Source organism: Merops nubicus, unplaced genomic scaffold, assembly GCF_000691845.1.
Source record: "Merops nubicus isolate BGI_N331 unplaced genomic scaffold, ASM69184v1 scaffold16185, whole genome shotgun sequence".
Lineage (NCBI taxonomy): Eukaryota > Metazoa > Chordata > Aves > Coraciiformes > Meropidae > Merops > Merops nubicus.
In genome coordinates this window covers 8,986-29,777 of record NW_008607773.1, presented here as the reverse complement: position 1 = coordinate 29,777, position 20,792 = coordinate 8,986, and the positions used below count along the sequence as shown (strand labels likewise).

General features: G+C 42.4%; 1 protein-coding gene across 1 annotated transcript in view; it reads right to left on the bottom strand.

Moving 5' to 3' along the window:
• The window catches only part of STAC (SH3 and cysteine rich domain), a gene marked incomplete at its 5' end in the record, with an annotated part of 33,223 nt that overhangs the window by 10,088 nt on the left and 2,343 nt on the right, over positions 1–20,792 (bottom strand). Inside the window, 4 exons of the mRNA XM_008940066.1 lie at positions 851–932; positions 4,038–4,153; positions 5,849–5,930; positions 8,085–8,185. Of these exons, the coding sequence (XP_008938314.1) occupies positions 851–932; positions 4,038–4,153; positions 5,849–5,930; positions 8,085–8,185 (381 nt within the window). The remainder of the gene's footprint in view (positions 1–850; positions 933–4,037; positions 4,154–5,848; positions 5,931–8,084; positions 8,186–20,792) is intronic.

Here is a 20,792-nt window from a genome sequence, read left to right as displayed (position 1 = left end):
ACGTGTGATGAGAGGGGGGGGGGGGGGGGAAAAAGTTTCTTTGGGCTTCAGAAATGAAACTACTGAGCGACAAGGAAATAATAAGTTATCTGAGAACTCAAACAAGGCCAAAGAAATCTCAGGTGGGCAGAATTCTTTTTCTTTAACCAGGTCAGGTCAGCACTTGCAAGACAAAAAAACCTAAAAAAAAATTGCCAGGATAAAGCATAGATGGGATGCTCAGAAAAGGAGAGGGGGGAAAAAAAGGCTGAATTCAAGAACAGGGGCACAACCACCATCCCTCCGTGGCTGAGATTTCATTCCTAAGCTTTCCCTTGGTATGATGGTCTTGAATTCCCATCATTACTCTTGGCCAGCAGAGCAGACAAAGGAATTGGGCTATTCATCTCACTGGGCACACGCTGTAGTTGCACAGAGAAGCTGCAATGATAATCAGGATTGGTTGTGTTGCATATTTTACAGATGTATGAGTAGTATAGGATTAATTTTCTGTCCTAAAGAGGGTCTGAGATGATGTATGGCTAAGTTAAATGCATGGAAAAGAAGGAAAGTGTTTTTGTTCCACTTGGAAGGTTGTTGAGTGTCTACAGTCACATTCATGAAGCACCAGAGAGAGGGAATGAACCTGAACTTTATCCACTATCAGGTCTGGACACGACAAATTAGGAAAAAGGGTGGCTTGGATTTCATCTAAATGGCAAAAAGCATCCTCTAAATTCTTACACCAACTACATGCCCCACTCACCTCCCAGTTGGAGAAGCAGAATACCCCTAAAACATGAAGATGACATGAAACCCCATCTGAAAGAGGTGGTACCTGGAGATGACATCATGGCCTGGCAGCACTCACCACTATTGCTGCGTCTCCTGCTCGTGTCCAAGGTGCCTGCAGAGCTGTTGCCTTCCTCAGGAACTTCTGCCAGGTCAGCTGTCTGCAGGGACAGGAAGATCACAAGAGATGGGACAAGCCAGGAAAAGGGAATGATGAGGTGAAATGAGACCATGGGGGAGCCTTTTGGGGAATGTAGTGCTTGGGGTGCTACCAGAGGAGAGCAAGTCAACCCAATGGGCTTGCAGAACATACTCTGGTGATGCACAACAAACACCCACTTCACAGGGAGTAGAAATCCCAGAAAGAACTTCAGGCTGAGTTTACAGTCTGGAATACAGAGATTTCTACAGTAAAAAGTGAAGTGAATTTTAAGGAACAAAGGATTATATTAAATAAAGGTGTTCTCTGTATCAACTAGAAGGTGTTGGGGGGGGGAATTGTAGCTCCTGCAGGTATCTACCTAGCTTCCAAAGAAACTGGACCTTAATTGAAACTTCTTGCTATTAATTTACTCTGGATCTGACCTGATGGAACCTTCAGCTTCTGAACTCTCCACAGGTGACTTCTTTTGAGTAAAACCTCTTCAAGAACCACAAAACCCTTCTACATTCCACTGGAGTCAGGTGCTCTCTCCTCATCCGAAATCTGTAAACCCTTATGTGCTCCTAAGCTTTATTTATTTCTCATTAAGAGGACTTTAAGACAGAGGGAAGGATTTAACTTCATTATTCCATGGCACTTTACAGTTGTGCTGGACACATAGCTCTGCCCATTGCTTTACCTGCTTTAAAGGAAGAGAATCCACTACAGTTGTGCTGGACACATAGCTCTGCTTTAAAGGAAGAGAATCCAGATGAGGAACATCCACTGTGTTTGCTCAGGCAGCACAAAATCTGAATTGCTTTATGGATTTTTACATGATTTTTTTTTCCCTTTTACTCCTATTGGCAACAAAGCTGCAGCACAAAATCTGAATTGCTTTATGGATTTTTAGATGATTTTTTTTTCCCCTTCTACTCCTATTGACAACAAAGCTTTTTTTTTTTAGAGTTATTTGACAATTTTATTTCCCCTATCTGCTTTCTTAGCTGCTCCTCCAAGTAGACCACTGAACAAAGAGGTTAAAAGTAGATTTCTGCCGCAGGTATCTCATGCTTATCTTCTTTCTCTTGCTATTTTAAGAGCTTTCTACTTTCCCACTCTATTCTGCCTTGGTTTTAGACTCAGCTTTGTGCAGCAGGTCACGCACAAGTGGGTCACCCCTGGAGGAGAAGGCACTGCAGTAGCAAAGCTCAAACCCAGTCAGTGTAGAGCATATCCAGGGATTTCTGGCTGCTGGGTAGAGAGGGAAACGATTGGTTTTGTTGAAATCCTAAACCCCAGCTATTTTTCAGCTGTGGCATCATCCTCAGCCTTCACGGACTTGCTTCATCATGGCTCATAAGCTTCATATTTTGGTGGGTGCTGCTGCACATGGGATGTGTCTTCAGTATATACCTCATCCCAAACCTCCTGAGGTAACCTTAGCTGCCTTGAATGATTTATTTCAGTCCAGAGCTGTTTGATAAGTGGGCTAATAGAACTGATAGCCATACAAAGCTGCCTGGGAGAGGAGCTGATCCCTGAAAACCTCGCCAGAACTGGAATCACAAATCCATCACCTCAAGTGACTTGCTGTGCCAACGTGGGTTGCAGAAGCACATTTTGGAAGGAGGCAGTAGGTAGTAAATCTGGAGCATATGGCCACTTTCTTTTATGAGAAATGCAGAATTTGGGCTGAAAAAAAATCACAGTGGGTGTGTCCACACTGCTCAGTCATGTTAAAAATACCATGGCTACGTTCAGAACAAGACTGATGTCTCCAGAGAGCAGAGACATGAACTGCAGTCCTGGAAGCTTCACGGCTGTGGAGGCAAAGCCCAGCTTCTAGATTGTGCTTTTAACCACCTTCAACTGGAGCAACTGTGCCCTTTGAGAGCTTGGAGAACATCTGCAGGGTGAAGTAGGATCCCAGGTGTCACCATGTCCTTGGTGTCCCTGGTTGGGTGAGATTGGCAGAACCTTGAAGCTGCCTCCAGCTCCCAAGGTTGGAGCACAGCCCAGCTGCAGCATCCCTGGGAGCTGCATTGCTGCTTGGAGAGGAGCAGAGCAGCACAGGAGTGAGGACCACTGGGGAAAGATCTTAGTCCCTCTGCTTTATTAACCCCCCACGTGCTGCTAGCTCTGGTGCATTTTCCCCTGGGCTCTTAGGGCTCTGTGTCACATTTCTGCTCTGGTGACTGGTCAGTGCCTGCTCCTGGGTCACACAGGACAGCTGTAAAGCTCCATGGTTCCATCAGAGTTGTGTCTGCCCATGGTTTTTATCCTTCTCTCAATCCACAGGCTTACACTGGTAGAAATCATGGTTCCATCGGTCTATCTATTGAGTCTTCTAATCTTTCCTATTTTCCATAAGCTGACCCATGTTCTCCTCTCTCTCAGCCTCAACACCCTGCAGAAATTCCCATCATAAACTTGTGTTCCTCACTCTACACCCACACCCCACCTCGTTAGGACCAGCTCCCTGAGGGCAAACTGCCAGAGCAGTGGTGATCTCCACGCTCCAGTTGTCATTCATAATTCAGCAGAATGCTTTATTGATTTAGAAAGCAATAATTACATTTGGAGGACTTCTGCTTGGGAGTAAATTAAATATCTGAAAGAACGAACTGTAATCACAACGGGACAGGTGGTAGAGTCACTCTGGGTTCTGAAAAAAGGATGGAAATGACTCAATCCTTTCCAAGGCACAATCAAGGGTGGATAGAGGATGTGTCCTTTAGTGACTCTTACACATTTCATTTACTTCTTGTTTAAATTTCCCTGTCTTCTCTCCCATCTGACACAAATGGATGTCTGTTTAGAGGTCACCTGTACCACCTAAGCTCAGCCAGGTGAGTGGATCTACATTTAAATGCCAGGGAAATGGTTTCTCAAACTCAAACAGATAATAGCACAACTTTTAATTAAACTTGTATTTGCTCTGAGGCTCGGAGACCAAGTCTGAGTTTACAAAAAGAACATTTTCTGGTCTCATTTGGGAAGCTGAGAGTGACATTATGGATTTTTTTAGTTAAAATACAAGGTTTGTGAGCTCTGTTACAAACTGAAAGAATATCTCTTGCTCCTCCAGAAAGAAAATGGAAGAAAGCTGTAGGATACTCACAGAGTTTCTGTTGGGAGAGTCAGACCCACTTCCAGAACTGCCCTTTTTGGTTTTCTGGGCTAAGGAAGTCCCAAAGCGAAGAGTTTCATAAACAGGGTCAACCTTATTTCCACAGGCTGCAACAGAAGGAGCAAAACGTGTGTTAAACCCTTGAAGATGTTTCTGGTCATGTTCCTGCTCCACTTGGAGAAACACCTGCCCCTACTAACACAAGTTGAGAAGTTGAGGGACTATCCTGATTAAAAATGTTCAATGAACTTGGTGGAACTGGCTTTTGCTAGTGATTTTCTGCTGCCTCTCTGCTCCCACAAAGATAATCCACCACCTCAAACAGGTTCTTCAGGTCCCCACCACTACCTGGTCTCTCTTCACTTGACATTCTCCTTCTCTGATCACCACAGATGCTGCTGGCACTGAGGTAAAGAAGACAAAATACCAGGAGACTTTAACCCATATTAGCTCCCTGTTCACTGACCTCTTGGATGGCTCTCAACAGGAGATGCTTGAAGGGAAAAAGTCTCCATGGTGCTGGAGCATTTTGTGGTATGGGTTGACCACCACCTTTATCTGCCTAACCTCACAGTGCTCCTCTTTGGCTAATGTAGGTCAACAGAATGGCCTGGATCTACCTTGGAAGGTACTGATGTCCTCACTGTGGGGTCATATGGGGTCTGGAGGTAGGTGTGAGTGGGTACCTGCTGGTGGGAAGGGGCTACAGGTTGCTCAGCAAAGTCTAGAGGAATCCAGAAGGGCCATTCAACTCTCACTCCCACTCTCTCTCATAGCAGGTCCCAAAAATCATCTCCCAGGGCAGAGAAATGGATGTCTTCCATTAGCTAGAGCAAATTTGGTTCAAGTCCTCTTCTATACATTGCACCATGAGGCCTCAGCCTCCCTTGTAGGACAAGGGAGCAGCCACACAGAATACTTTGGTAGCATTGTGTAGCAGAAGGGAAATTTTGGGCCAAGTACTAAAAAAAAATACATGGGATTTGGAATTTTGAGGAGAGCAGAGCACACTTCATTATTTTAGCAAGAATTGGTTTGAAATCTATTGCTTTTGACAAAAAGTGGGAGGGTTTTTCTTAGAGAGAAAATTAGATGAAATCCATGTAAATCACTTTACTTTTTGTTTTTATCTGCCAAACCCAAGGCAGAATATATCCTCAGATAACACATTTTAAACTGACTGCCTGGTTTTGGCTTTTCTACTGCCAGGCTTGCCTGGTCAGAGTGCTGGTGGGGAGAAATATTTTCCAGAATCCATTCAACTTCACCATCTCAGAACGTTTCTCTGCAGGTATTTGGTGTTACAGCGAGCAAAATTGGGTCTGTTAAATACTCAGACAACACATAGACGTGGTCAATAAGGAAAAAAAATGAAGAAGTGTGGATGAAAAAGGACAGGAACCAAGAAATGGGCCTCAAAAGCTGGACCAGGGGTTTGAATGCCTCCCGCTGTTTGGATCTCTCCATCTTTTGTTTGGTTCACCTCAAGTCAAGCCTTCACCTCATGGGTCTCATCCCTTTCATGTTCCTACCTTGATCTCAGCTAGCTGTTATTCTGAACAGGGTGCTTGCTAAGAGGTTGTATGTACAGGGGTTTTTGAGCAAAACACACGATAAACACACCCTCTCCTCTTCCAGCTTTGTATCTTGGAAGTGGTCCTTTCCTGAGATGGTAGAAGGACATCCAGTCACTGAAAGGAGCTGGAAGGCTGCTGAGGGTAAATACCAGGGCTGGAATTCTGCCGCTGCTCTTGCAGAGCACTGCCAAAGGGAGACTGAAGGGAAAAGCAATCAAAACCTACCAATGGGCATCACTTCTTTGATGCAGCCAAACTGTTCATGAATGAGCAGTGGGGAGCTGTAGTACCGTCGAAATCCCTTTGGCTGGAGAAGAGAGAAAGCAAAACCAAGTGAAGTCCATTGTTGCCACCATTCATGGAGTAGAAATCAAGTCAGCTCTCCAGCTAACAGCCCAACAACGTGGCGAGGCTGGAAATTGGCCTCCTGTTGTGGAGTCACCATGGGTTTTAGGGATCAAGGGATTTATTTGGTTTTCCTCTTGGAAAAAAAACCACAATTTTCCCTATTTATGTGGAAGGAGAGGCTCCTTTTCAGCTCTCCTTTTCTCTTTTGTCTTCAGCAAAAGTGGTGCTAATTAATTGCAGCAGAAGTGTTGACTCGTTAGAGGCTGTGGGTCGTTTCCCCTCTCTCTTTCTTCTTATGCAATGTGAATTTGCATTGTTTGGCATTTGCTGAATGTGACTGTCCTTCCCCACCCTAACTCCAAATCCTCATGTTCCCACAGATGCACTTGTGAAACTCAAAGAATTTGGAGCCTTTCTATAGGTTTTTCTAAGGTTTTCTGCTGACTGACTGAAGCATCTGCTGCTTTTTTTTGTCTCCTAAGCTCAAAAAAGTCCCCAGGGCAACACCAGATGTCCCCTCAACGTCCATTTCTAGAGAAATGAACTATGACAACTCAAGTTATACCACAACGTGGCCAATAACACTTCTAAAAACCATTCATAGAAGATTAAACATTTCCTCTTACCACTCTCCTATCTCAGCTAGCAAATACCTCAGGCAAAGGCTTAAGCACCCAAAATGAAGGTGCTAACATCTAAGTCTTTGGAAATGCCCTTCAAGGTATTAGGGATTTGCAGATGGTCTCTCAAGTTTATCTTCTTTGCAGGCTGGGAGAACTTCCAGTCACAGTGAGACTCTCATAGGAGACCTATTTTTTGTATCTTATGCTCAGTATGCATAAAAAACCTCAAACAATAACCCAAACCCCTCAAAAAAAACCAGGAAGGAATGAAGGGATTGATAAATTGAAGGTTTCTTGGAATAAATTCCAGATTCTCTACTCTTGGTTTGCCCCCAAACTAGATTCAGACAGAACATGAGCTCATAAACCTCCTGTGCCTTTGTTGGATGAATCCCTGCTGTAAATTTGGTCTCTGCTTTTCTGCTTTTGTAACTAGTGACCACAAGAGCTGAGGCTGGGAACAAGAAATGCATGAAACAATTCATGTGATTTAATATTTGGCTTGTCCAGGACTTGCAATGAGGTCATTGAGGTCTTCACAGGCCAGAATGCCTCACAACAGGGCTACAGTTCTGGTTTAAATGCATAAAGATTTGTCTCAAGTGTATAAATATCAATAGCTTTCACTGAATACTCTTGGAAAAAGACCTTTCCAGTGAAAGGTGGGGTTTCTAACCTTTGTGAAGTCAATGCTGCATTTTGTCATCATTTAACACAGTGAAACTCTTTGGTTTTAGCTCTTATTTGTCTCGGGTGCCTTCGGGTTGCAACAAATCTTGAGAACATCTGAAACATGAATATATATATTCACATTTCATATTCTGAACGGTCATTTTTCCAAGTTCTTAGCCCAAAAATAACCAAAGGAACCATATTCCCATAAGTCTGATCATTTTGGGCCAGAATTTTCTCAAACACCATGTCCTGCCTTTACCAACAATGAGAAGCTGCTGCTCAGAAGGTGACCCAGCCATGAAGGTGCTGTGGTCCATACAGGGGCAGGTCTCCTCCCAGCCTCTCTCAAACCTCTCTTGAGGTGTTGCTTCATACCCTAGTGTCTCACTCTGAAATACCCTTTGGTTCTCTTTTTTTGGGATGAATTCTGGCTTTTCTTCAGCCCTAACAGAAACAATGAAAAACAATTTGAAAGATTTTTCATTTTTTAAACTCCATTGAAATTTTCTGGCTTATTTATAGCCTTCCTTGAGAGATTTACACTACGTTAAGCACAGTTTAAACCAAGAGAATTAAGTCTGTTATTTAACTAAATTGGGATTACATCACTGCATTCTCTCCTCCCCAAAGCAGACCAGAGTTGTGTTTCATTTTTGGTCAGGTTTTTGAGGAGCAGCCTAAATGGCTCCTAGGACCCTCCTTGGCTTGACTTTTCCCACCTCAACGAAGCGACCTGGTGTCAGTTGTGTTAATACACCAACCAAGGGGTGAAGGACACCAAATCAGGAGCTCCAGCAGCTTTGCTGCTCACTTACCAGCTTGCCCATGCAACGTTGTTGTCCAAGGCTGTCTGCACACTTGTGGTGGATGCTCATCTTACAAGCCTTGCAGCGCAGCCCGTGCTTGGCCGTCGTTCCTGGGAAAGGCATGGAAAGGATCTCATTACACAGGAATCAATCCTTTCCGTGCATTTAACGAGTGACCTGGAAGAACTGATGGCTGCAGCACAGTAAATGTTGACAGAATTCTTCACTTTGAGTCCTTTTTGGGTTTTTTTATAGACAATTAAACAAGCATTTTCTTTACGTCTTCTCCATTTTAGGCGTTTCTCCCCCAGGCTGTTGCTGTCTTTAGATACATGTTGGATTATGCTCTGTTGTAGGATGGCCTTATCAGTTCCATCTGAAATTTAGGAAAACCAACTTTGCTGTGAGGCTGCCAGAGCCTGGAGCAGCTGCCCAGAGAGGCTGTGGAGTCTCCTGCTCTGGAGAGATTCCAAACCCACCTCGACATGATCCTGGGCAACCTGCTCTGGGTGATCTTGCTTTAGTTGGATGAGATGAACCCCAGAGGTCCCTTCCAACCCCTCCATTCTCTGATTTTGTGATTCTATGAGGTCTCTGCCTCATGAACATCAAGCAAAATCCCTTGCTTTTGCCAGCAGCCACTGAAGGAGCACCCAGGCTCTGGAGCTGCTGGCTCTGACCTTCCTCTCCTTCGCTAGCAGTAGAGGAGCTCCAGGAGAAATTTTTCCTTACAGAAACAGACTTCTCCCACTTGGGCAACAGTTGTTCTGCATTATCTTCAACGTGGACCTGCTCTTAAATGACAGAGCCAAGTCTGGTTGCTCCCAGGCAGGAGCAGTCACTCTTATTCATACGCTCATCAGACTTCCTCAGCTACGCAGCAGCAGTTAAGCTGCAGAAACTCTTTTATCCCCCCCAGGACTGTATGAAAGGAATGAGAAAACAACAACTCACTTCATTATCATCTACTGTGAGAGTGAGTAAGGAAACAAGGTAGTAAAAAACAACCCAGCCCAAAAACTCTTGACATTTTAACCATCCCTCATCAGTCAGGCGTGATAAGAATATTAGTCAGAGGGATTCTGCATCTGAATGTATTTGATTATTTGAGCAGTCAATGGCATGTACTTCTTGCTGACTTCACTCAGGGAACTGCTACGTCTGAAAGAAACACTTCAGGGAAGGTCTTGTCCAGCCTGTGACAAATCCTGAACCTGGACAGGACCGCTCTGGGGAGAAGAGGTTCCTCAAGTGGCCACCTCCCACCAAGCCAGCAGCAAGCTGGAGGACCTGTGGTGGCTGCTCCTCATCTCACCTCATTCCTGGGGTCTTTTATTCAGCCAACACAGGATTTACTAGAAGAACCCATCCCTGTTGGTTCTTTTGGTGGTGGTTGGTTGTTTTTTTCCTGTCTGGCTGTGGTTGGATTACTGTGCTGTGAGGATTTTTTTTTTCAGTTGTAGTTTCTTTTCAATAACACATCCTCAAAGCAATATCAACTTCTGCTGCTTTGTGCTTTTACTACTGATGATGAAATGCTGAATCACCCTTCCTGGTGGTCAACAGCTGACACAGTGAGGAAACAGGACTTCCTCCACATTTTTAAATTCTATTTATAGGGTGGAATCAAAAAAAAAAAGGAAAATGACATCATACTTTGCCCATACAACATCCTTTCAAAAATCAAACCCCAGCTTATTCAAAACAGAAGGCTGTGGTCATGTAAAAATAAATAAGACATAAATTACAGAAGAACAACACTACATTTCTTTTGCTGAGTGCCATTTGTCACCTGTGGGGAGGAAAGTAGTGGCTTCAAAGAGAGGAAAAGTGTCTCAGTCACGTGCTTGAGCAGGCAAGAAGGCTTTGTAAATCAAAATGAAATTCTCTTTACCTCCCCAAAGCTTCAATCCTTAATTCATTGTCATTTCTAACTACTTGAATTACTGTGGGATTAGGCTGCTTGGAAATAATTTGCATGTATTTCCTTGCCTCCCACTGTGGGATAACTAAAGAAGCATTTATTCTGTATTTACACTTAACTACCATATCTCAAGCTCTCCAAATGGCATTTCTACAAGACAGATTTTCTTTTTTTTTCCCCAGGAGAACTCTTTCTTCTTCAGTTTCTGATCTCTCTCACACCAAATCAAACCTCCTCAGAAAATCATGGCTAGGCTATTTCAAAGCTGCTAACTATCAGCAGTGTATCTGACCCAAAAGTTCCTGTAATTCAGAACTGAGACACAGCCACAGGTCACATTGTGGAGAAGAACAAATTTGTATTCAGTATAGGTGTAGATGAGATCAGGGTTTGACTCGTTGCATCAGGTTTTGGCTTCCCCTGTAAAGGAAGATGTTGACTTTGCAGTCGCCTGAGTGGGGCTGGGTTTTGAAGGCACCTTGGTGGTTTCACATGGGGGAAAAAACAGGCAGAATATGGATCTTGAATATAGTTCTAGGGAGCTGAGTGAGTACAGTGAGAGTCCTAAAGTCCTACTGGTAGAAGAGAGATATTTCAAGATGCCTAAAGTAGTGGCACTGGCCACAGCAATGTGTTGAAACATTATTCACCAATAAATTCCCCCAGAGAGCACGAGGAATTGGGTCTGAACATCCATTAAATAGTAGAAAACAGGGAGTATTAATGAATAAAAGTAAAAAATTATGATGATAGAAATAATAACATCACCACCACTACCACGATAGAGATGATTGGAGAGGAATTTGGATCATTTGACTTATCTGCCACAGGGGACCAGGGCTGATTTGAAGTTGAAAGCCTCTCTGTGACATGCTTATTCCCACTGGGTTAATCCCTCTGTAGGTGAAGGGGATGAGCAAGGAGAGAATTCACATCTGAGGTGGCCACAACAATGCCTGGAAGGGGCAGTTCTGCAGGAATGGTGAGTTCTGGGATGCTAAAACTCTCTCCTCAGGGACTTCTGCTGGATGTACTCGACCTGCAAAAGCCTGACCCCCACTCTCCTGTTTTCTCCCTGCTCCCCTAGATATCTGACAGCCTTCTTGCTGCCTACCATTTTTTCCCATCAGCAGATACTCCCCTATGCCCACCTTAAAATGCAGCTGGCAGCTACTGGTGTAAAGTATTTGTTGAAATGTCTTAGCCCATCTGGAATCACTTCAGTTTGGGGTGGATCAGAAGAAGAGGAACGAAAGGTTTGGCAGCTAATCTAAACTTAGAGTCTCATAACTATAGTTTTCCTTCAAAGGGGGAGTAGACCTCAAAGGAGTAGTAGAGAATGTTGATGGACTCTTTGTTATGACCTTCAGAAAACAAACATCTCCCCCACCCTCTTGTCCAAAGAACCCTTCCTAAGGTCATGAAATCCAACTGTTAAATGTTGACCATGCTAGAACAAGGGTTCTGCTCAGCCACTTTTGGACTGCAATTGATGGACACGATTGTCACCCTTTTGATTCAAAGCACACTACTCCCCCCACTGAAGGGGGTGGCCAGTGTTCAATGAGTGGACAGCTCTGTTCAACACTTCTTTTGCACTTCCATTGGTCTATGGGTGTCCTTAAGCATCATCTTGAGTACCACATTACCCTCATTCCAAACACAAGGTGATCTACAACCTCATGGGCTTTCCTATGGGCTCGCTGCCTTTGCCTCTACGCCTTATAATATGAATATTTTTTTGCCCAAATTTAGATGGGATGGCTCCCATTTGAGGGATTAATGGATAAAACTGAATTTCACTTCAGGATACCTGGGTGGCTCTCAAATAAACTCACAAATGAGGTTCTACCACAGTCATTTTCTTCAGATAGCAGCCTAACACATCCAGAAGAGGGAGGACAGGTTGTTTTGAAAAGCAGGTCATGTTTAATAACCCCTTGCTTGAAATACTCTACGACTGGGTCAGCTCCCATTGGAATAGCTAAAGTTTCTCCAGAAGGGCCGTGGAAAATTGAATCTTAAACTGTTCTGATAATCTGACCTTAAATACTATTCAAAGGACACGTCGCCTGACTTTTGGAAATTTAAGACTATTTTTGAGGAAGTCTCAATGGAAAGAGAACACCTCGATATAGGTGAATGGAAAGATTTGGAGGCAGAAAGAGCCAAAGGAGACAAAGCAGAATTGGAATCCACGTCTTGATGTCTGTCTCTCCTATAAAAGCAGCTCAGCAACTCCTCTGCCTTTCAGGAAAGTGACTTTTCTCCTCAGGAATGCAGATGAGAATCATGTTTGTCACACGCACACCAAGGATGAACCTTCATCATCCTCTTGGCCAGCACTTGGCCACAGCACTGTTGGCTGATGTTTTCTGCCTGTTGTTTGAAGACTCAACGTAAGATTAATAGCTAGAGAAGGAGAACAAGCCCTACAGCCTGGAGAAATCTGAAGGAAAATTGCAAATGTTGGTAACAACATGATGTTATGCTGACTGCATGAAGAGAACTATATTAGGCACTTATGCTGAGCTGAAAAAAAAAAAACAAACCCAAAAAAAAGGAGAGGATAAAAAGATTCAGGTCTATAAAAGAGAGAAAGAAGGAAAAGAGCCACAGAGAGACCTGTCACCTCCAGCTAATCCAGCTATGACCTAACTGCTATTTTTTATTGTTCCAGCTGAGAAGAGTGTGCCAGGCAGAAATTGTTTTGATTTAAAACTTTCATAAATAAATACATTTAAAAGTACATATTTTTTTTCCATAGAATTTTGACTTCTGCTGTGGGAGGCTGATAAAAATAATGAGTGCTTTGCCCCCTTTCTCCCCAAGAGCATTTGCAATTGTCACCAGAAAGTTGTCTCTGTGCCAGATTTGATGGGAAAAGGAGAATTTTAAGCAAGCTGGGACAGTTCTGTAGCAGTGAAGGGTTTAGAGTGTTCACCCTAGAAGGAGAAAGAAAAGGTCCTGAGGTGGCACTGGTGTCCTTGCAGTCACCTCTAAGCCTTCACTCCACCTCCTCTCTCACCCTCTTCTTAATTTTTAATTAATAGCTTTGGTGTTACATTTCTCATGCTGAAAGGTAGATGGGTTTTTAAAAATTCTGCCATGGCTACTTGCTGTCTGGACCAGCACTTGCCCTCCTCCTTTCCCTGCTCTGCCTCAGCTGAACAGCAGAATGACATTTTCCCCCCAGGATATCCACAACTTTAAAGTTAAAAACCTTGGGTCTGATCCTCCCAAATCCTTAGGTTTGTAAAGATGAGTTGGGCATCCTTTTGCTTGGCCTTCCTTGGCCTTCAGCTTCTCCTGGGGCATTCCACCACCTTGGGAATGGCCCCTCTCTCTGCCCTCATACCAGACACCCTCCTGCTTCTTCTTAACTAGTGCTGGGACCCCCTCACCTGCTCCAGGTGACATCATGGAGAGGTGCAGATCCTCTCCTGGTCCTTGGACAAGCTGTGGATCAAAGCTAGAACCCAAATAACCCCAGCCACCCAAATGGCTGATGGCTGGAGGTCAGATATTTTCCTGTAGATGTGATGCTGAGGGACATCATAGTTTAGTGGTGACCTTGCAGTGCTGGGTTAATGGTTGGACTCAATGAGGTTAAAGCTCTCTCCCAACCAGAACAATTCTATGGTAACTCAACTTGATGGAGGCACAGTTGCCAACTGCATTGACTGATGCACAAATCTTCACCTCACCAAAAATGACCAGTGCTAGTAGCAACCCTCCTGTTCCACTTGCCACTGCTAAATCCAGGGCTGAATGGGTTAGCCAAAAAAGTAATAAAACCAGGACATCATCATTTTGTGGTCTGCTGTGTATCTTTCCTAACTGTCCCACAGCTAAATGCATTACAGCAGCTCCTGGCATTGTCATTGGGGTGATTTAAAGGATCAATTTTCCTTATTTAAGGAGGGGAAATTGCACTTTACAGACACCTTTTCTCTTTTGATCTGACCAGACAGTCTGCACTGGTTTGAACACTGGACCAAAGACACTCTGTGCATGACTAACAGACCTGGAGGATGAAAAAGTTCAAAACACACAGAGAAAAGTAGGCAAAAAATCTTATTTAGGCATTTTTTCCATGAATAACAGCAGCATGGGATTGACTTCAAAGGTTTTATTCTTTAGTAAGGGATTTATTTATTTCTTTTTTGTAGTTAAATCTGGCTTCTCAGAAGCTGCATGTAGGGTAAATCAGTAGCTCCTTGGAAGAGGGGTACACTGTAGGCTGTAGGAGGAACTCCTCTATTTTGGGACTAAATTCTCATGTCTGGACCTGACACCTTGACTGCTTAGAGTGTCCCATTCCCCCAAGTCCACCTTATATCAGCCTAAATCAGAGTGTGAGGAGAAGCTGAGATGTGCATATATATGTTCTGTAGGGCAGGATTTGATACTCAGCCACGACACTTGTCCTGCCAAATTAGTAAATTTTAGTGTCTCTGAGAGGTCTGTTTGGTCTTTGTTTGTGGGTCTCTTTGAGTGCCTACCCCACCCAATTTCCCCAGGATAATATCCAGTGTTTAAACAGCAAGAAAAGTTGCCTTGAGTGTAGGCAGGCTACAAAACAGGGCGTAAAATTAGAACTGAGTTCCTAGTGACAGAGTTTTCTTTGGAAATGACACGCTGAGAAAAAAACTGAGGCAGTCATAGGCAGCTTTTCCTTCGAGGCTATTAGAGAGATGAAAAATATCCCTGCTAAAATAAAGTCCTTTCTAACTTCATGGTTTTAAATCACACGTATCACTAAGAGGAAACGTCTTTAACTCCTCTTGCAAATCAACTCTGTAACTCCTCGACAAAGAGCTTCCCAATGCTGCCAGAGGTTTTATTGTGTGGTTCAGGAGCAAATGAAGCTTCCTTAAAATGCAAACAGGACTTTCCTGTCTTTTGGTGCAAGATTGATTCTCGTTCTTGATGCCTGGTGATCAGAACAGGATCAAACTCTCTGCTGTGAGGCCACGAGAGGGTTTTTTCACCAGGCACTTTTCACGTGGTCAGCAGCTTTGCTATCAATGTCTGCCCCAAAAGGAAACATCCACCTCTGCACATCTTAAAATATCATCTCAGGGTTTTGATGATCCAAATGTTAAGATGCTGGAATGCCACGATAAATAAACAGCTATTATTAAAATAAAAACTCTCAGTCCTCACAATTGTCCTGACAATCTTTGCTCTAACCAAACTGATGCTCATATCTCAATACCTATTTTTCTAGATAATTTTTAAGACCATTCTCTAGGCTGCTGACCCTGTGTTTGTGGGTCCTTGCACTGGGTTGCTTTGCTGAGAAGGAAAATAGCTCCAAGATGGACATAGAATTCCCTAAGTGAGGTGATGCTGAACTCCAGGGATGATGATGGTACCAGAGCTGAACAGGACAAGGGAACACAGAGAAACTAAACCTGGTGTGAGGTCCTAAAGGAGGACAAGCAGAGATCCATGACTGATCTTAGGCTCAGTACTATGGGTAAACAGTTTTTTCAATAACTCTTCTTGAGACAAAGATGATGAAAATGAGATTTGAAACAAGATCTCCACGTTGGCAGGCTCAGGTTATTTCTACCTGTGTGCTCACACGTGTTGAAATTAAAAGCCATCCAATTACAGCCTTTTCTTGTGTGTTTTGAGATGCTTTGAGAAACCAGGTAAATTTTGTAGGGCCACTTACACATACCAGAACCTTGATCTTTCCAGGGCTTTGTACCATTATAGAAGAGTTGGAAACCAGGAAAACAACATCTGAACAAAGACTATGCTGTGAAATGAAGAGCAGGGCTCTGGCTTTGCTGAAAATGTGAGAAAATAGAGAACAAAACAGTCTGCCCTCAGCAAAGCAATTTCATATCCTCTCTGGTCTGCAAATGGATTTTTAACACTGCCTGTTGCTTGCAGAGCTCCATCATCAATGGGCTTGAAATGAGAGGCTGCTATATGCCAGAAGATTAGGACAATCAATTAGCACTATAAAGGGTTTAGTTAAGAAAAACCCTAAACCTTATAGATAAATAGCCAGTTGCTCTCTGGCCTTCTGCAGTTTCAAACTCATTAAGATTTTTGGCTCTTTCCTCCTACAGTAAAATTGCTCCCTGGTCAATACAACCTCCCATTCCTGGTCTGTGTGAGGAGAGACTCATGAGCCTCACATGACATGCTGATGGGTGACTTTCCATGGCCACAATTCCTCTCCCCCCCTCCCTCTTTTGCCCATTCTACCTTTGCTGGTGATAGAGCTGGGAAGTGAAGCCACAGAAGATAACTACACATGTCTCTGTTTAAAATCTAGTGCATGGTCAGGATCTGGCCACACATGGGCTTCTTCTCCAAACCCATCTCTTCCCTTGGGTCACACAGAGCTGAGGAGGACTTCACCAGAAGCTCCATGTGGAATTGACAAGAGGAATTAGAGTAGAGATGATTCAACCCAAGTGCAAAGGGTTTTAATTTCCTTTTTTTTTTGTTTTTCCAGGAATAGTTACTGATTTCAGTGAAATCACCCAAGTTGGGCAGAAAAACCACTTTTGTTTACTGCTGTCATCTGCACAAAGAGGCAATTTCAGCTTTTTCACTTCCAACCTGAGAGAATTTAGTAGTTGGCAAACAGCAGAACCTACAAGGATGCTTCCATACAGCACGAATTATGGATCCCCAGACAGACCCCCAGTCAGGTAATACTCATCACTGAGCTACAGAAAATTCCATAAAATCATTGGAGAGGAGTTTTTCTTATTCATTTAAACCTGCAGAGATCTTCAGCATGAGAAGTCAGGGAGGGGACAGGGTGTGTGCAGCATCCTTCAGCAGGTAAACATGTGAAAGAGGAATAAAATTACAGGTTGTGTTTACCTGGAAAAGTCAAATTTAGGCAGTTTAGAGAGAGAATGGCTGAAGATGTTTTTACTTGTGTTCACATCACCACAGCACAAAGAGTGAGCTCCAAGATCATTTCTCTCTGAGACATCTTTCTATATTAAGCCCAGGGAGAAGCAATCGTGGGTAGGTGTTTTACTCTATGTGATGGCAAGAGCATTTCTGCTAATTGCCTCATTTTATAGCTTCTGCAACTCAGAGTAAGGGGAAGCTCCTGATAATTTCCCTTCCAGACGATGGTTTTGTCAGCTCTGTGGCAATGTAATTATCCACATAACAGATACTCTGGTAGACAAAGGCTCTAAGTAGAAAAACAGTGGTTTTACTAGAAGGTCAGCTTCAATAAGATGCATTTAATTTGCTTATCTGAAAACACCCCCTGTCTCACAGGAGCTCAGGAAAAGGACACAGCAAGACATAAAAAAAGGAATCTTCTATTCTCTGCTTCATCCTCAGTCTTGAACAAACTTTATCTTCTTCAATAGGGCTGATGTCATAAGGAATGGCCACTGCTGATTAGTTTTTGTAGGTAGTTTTTGGTTAAAAATCATCATCACGTTAAAAAACTGATTGTAGATGTGGTGGATAATTATATTGTTTCCCAACTAATTAGGCAGCAAATGTTGGTCAACATCTTTAAACTCTCTTTTCACAGAGGCTTAGCTGCAGTTTCATATTAATAGTAATTTCTCCCAAATTACAGTGAGCTCGAAAATTATCTAGTAACAAATGTGAAACATGGTTGATGTTGTTCAAGGACAAATTAGAATTTAAAATCTATTTCCACCCTCTTTTCTCAGCTAAGCAGTTCCTGATTATCCAATTTACTGATAACATTCTTGCCTCATCTCAGAGGAGGAAACCCTCCCAGAGGATAAACAGATTAAATATTTGTTTTTCAATATTTACTTTAAACTGTGTTTAACTCTTTATTATCAAAGAAAAAATATTGATTTCAGGGAGACATAATCTGTAGCCTTCTATAGAACCTTTACAAACGTGGGGCTGTGTGAATTGGATCCTTTTTGTCGTGCTTATTAAAAATAAAAGAATATAAATATAGATCTAGAAATAGATGAAGCACACTTACACTGAATTCATGTTTCTACCTCTTTCTATCTGTTCATCCCCACTTTATGAATTTTAATAGACAAATTATCCAATTTCTGGAAATTTTGCAGAGTCCAGATGACTTTTTCTATACTTGACTAGTCAATAGCTAACAGTTAATTTGCATGTTGTACAGTTTGATTAATGCAGCACTTAACTTCATACTTCCAGAAGGCTTTTGTTTAGAAATTCTTACAGGACTACTCTGAAAAGTGGGAAGGTCTATGCTTTAGAGGATTATTAACTCAAGAAAGAAATCATAGGAGAAGCCAGGTTCAATTTCAAGCTAACAGATGTTAAAATTATTATTTAGTGTCTGTTTTTTGCAGGTGCTGGTTTAAAAACAACAATGTTTTTCTTTGCCCTAAACCCTAGCCCAGCTAACTACTTAACTCAGTGAGGCAGCAAGCTTCAAAAAAAGTCAGGAATATTCTATATGAGAGAGCTGATCAGCCTGGAGGCAGAAAGTGTCATAATTCCCTGTGAAATTTTGCTGTATTCAATCAACATCCACAAAAATTACAGTTATAGAAACACTTCCTCAAACAATGGAGTTTTTCCCATCACTTATTTAGTCTCAATTACTCATAGCCTAAAAGAAGAGGTTGAGATGTAGGAACTACCAAAAATGAGGACCCATAGCTGCAAGCCAGATCTCTCTTCTTCTTTTATTCCTGAATTTGAAAAGCTGGGCAAATTTATCAGCTTGGAGGATGTCCCACTGCAGCTTTGGGGGTAAAAGTGGCTAAAAGTTCTAGTAGCCACAGCAGCACAGTGAAATAAAGGAAGAATAATTCATGGCACCCAGAAAGAATTATTCATGGCACCCAGAAAGAATTATTCATGGTGTTTTGTTGGTTGTTTGAATCAGGAGCAGAGTACTGAAGGGGTAGAACAACTTCACTGCTTGGGCACTGTTGATTAGTAGACTAGAAATAAACTGTGCTAAGGGTTTATGATTGACTTTCATCTTTTTTATTTGTTTTTCTGCAGGTTTCTCTGACTGAAACCTAATTTGTTCCCTTAGAAGGCAGGTTATTTGAGTTATTTACCTCCAGAGCTGCAAAAGTCTGGAGAATCTGCAGCCAAACCAGAAATCTGATTTCCCTGAGACCACCAATAAATGCTTATATCTCAGGTATATAAATCAGCAATGGTTTGATCCAGAAGGATTTGGTTTTGAACTATTTTTGGACATTACAGAGCACAATGTAGTTTGATTTTTCTGGAAGTTTGTGGCCCTCTAGAAAGTCTTTCCAGGCAAAGATACCCCAACAGGTATATCAATAAAACAGGCCAAAAATCAGTGTCACGCCAAAAATCAGGTTCAGGATGGGATGGAACAGCAAAGGACACTTTGGAAACACAAAGAAACACATTGATCTTGTTACAAACCAGCAGCTACTTCTTTAAACCCAGGATGGACTTTAAAGTCAGCTATTTTGAATAGCAAAGTGGCTTTCTTTTTTCCTCCTCTACTTATATTTGAGTTAGATGGGAATACATTAATTGCATGTAATATGCTTGGAATGTGTGGAAAACAACATTTTTTCCATGTGAGTCAGCACAGGAAATGAACTGCAAGTGAGTAAAATGTTGAGAAGTCTACAGATGGAGGGTTTTTTTTTAAATACACAATGTTTTCCAAGAGTGGAGGACTGACATCATGTTTTCTTCAAGAGCAGAACATCACAGTGATGACTGATGACACACCAAAGACTGGAGAAGAGCAAGAACTTGATGTGATTTTCTTTTCACAGTGATGGAAAATAAATAAACCAGCATCTTCTAAATAATGATCTGGTGATACAGTCCATAAGATACTTGGATTTTCAAATTTTTCCTTTGCTGGGGTTAGATATTAAAATAATAATAAATACTACTAGTAAGAAGCAAATGAATGGTTTTCTAAGAGCCATACTGTGAGAGAATGTTCATGAGGGGATATATTTAGGAAAATATATTTAGCTGAAACCTCAGTCCTAAACTAACCAACACTTGGAGCTCACAGAACAGCAAGCAGCAGAAAGGAGTTCAGAGTCTGCCCCAATCTACTATTTATTTGCTCTAAAATGATGTGAATTATTGCTGCTGACTTCAGTATTAGAATTGATGATTATATTGGAGTACTTGATGCTGCAAGAAGGTCCCACTAATGTAAAACGGATTCTCTGGGCATTCTTCAGGGCTCCCTTGAGCCTGAAATTTCCTCCCTGATTTAATCTGGGAGAAAACTACTGATTCAGTATCAATTTTTCCTTCTGTTTACAAAGGTGGAGCAACATTTTGACCTCTGTCTTTAACGTCAGGTATGAAGCACACTATTAATACTGTTTTTTTCTTCTTTGAAACCAAATCAATAAAGAGAATTTCTTTTGAGTATGTTGCATTGCACCCTTGGATGCACGAAAAACACTTGAATAAGTTTGTATTATTCTGATCCCAGTAAACATCTTCCTCTAAACACTGAAACCAATCATGTGTTTGGCCTTTATCTTGTGACTCTAATTCTGCCAAACGCACACATGGTGCATCCCAACAGCAACACTTGGCCATCAAGGAAAGATGATGCACCTCTGGGTGTTTATTTTGCAGAAAGACAACGTTTCTAGTGTCTTTGCTTTAATTTTGCTGTGCAAAGAGCAGCACAGAGTGTCTGCTGCCTCTGCTCACTCATGCACTGTTCATCACCCTGCCCTGGACCAAACAGAGCTGCTCGGTTGCTAGATCAGAGAGCCATTTAAGGTGAACCTGGAATCCTCCTTGGTGGCAAAATTGAAACCATCTAAAGTCAAGAC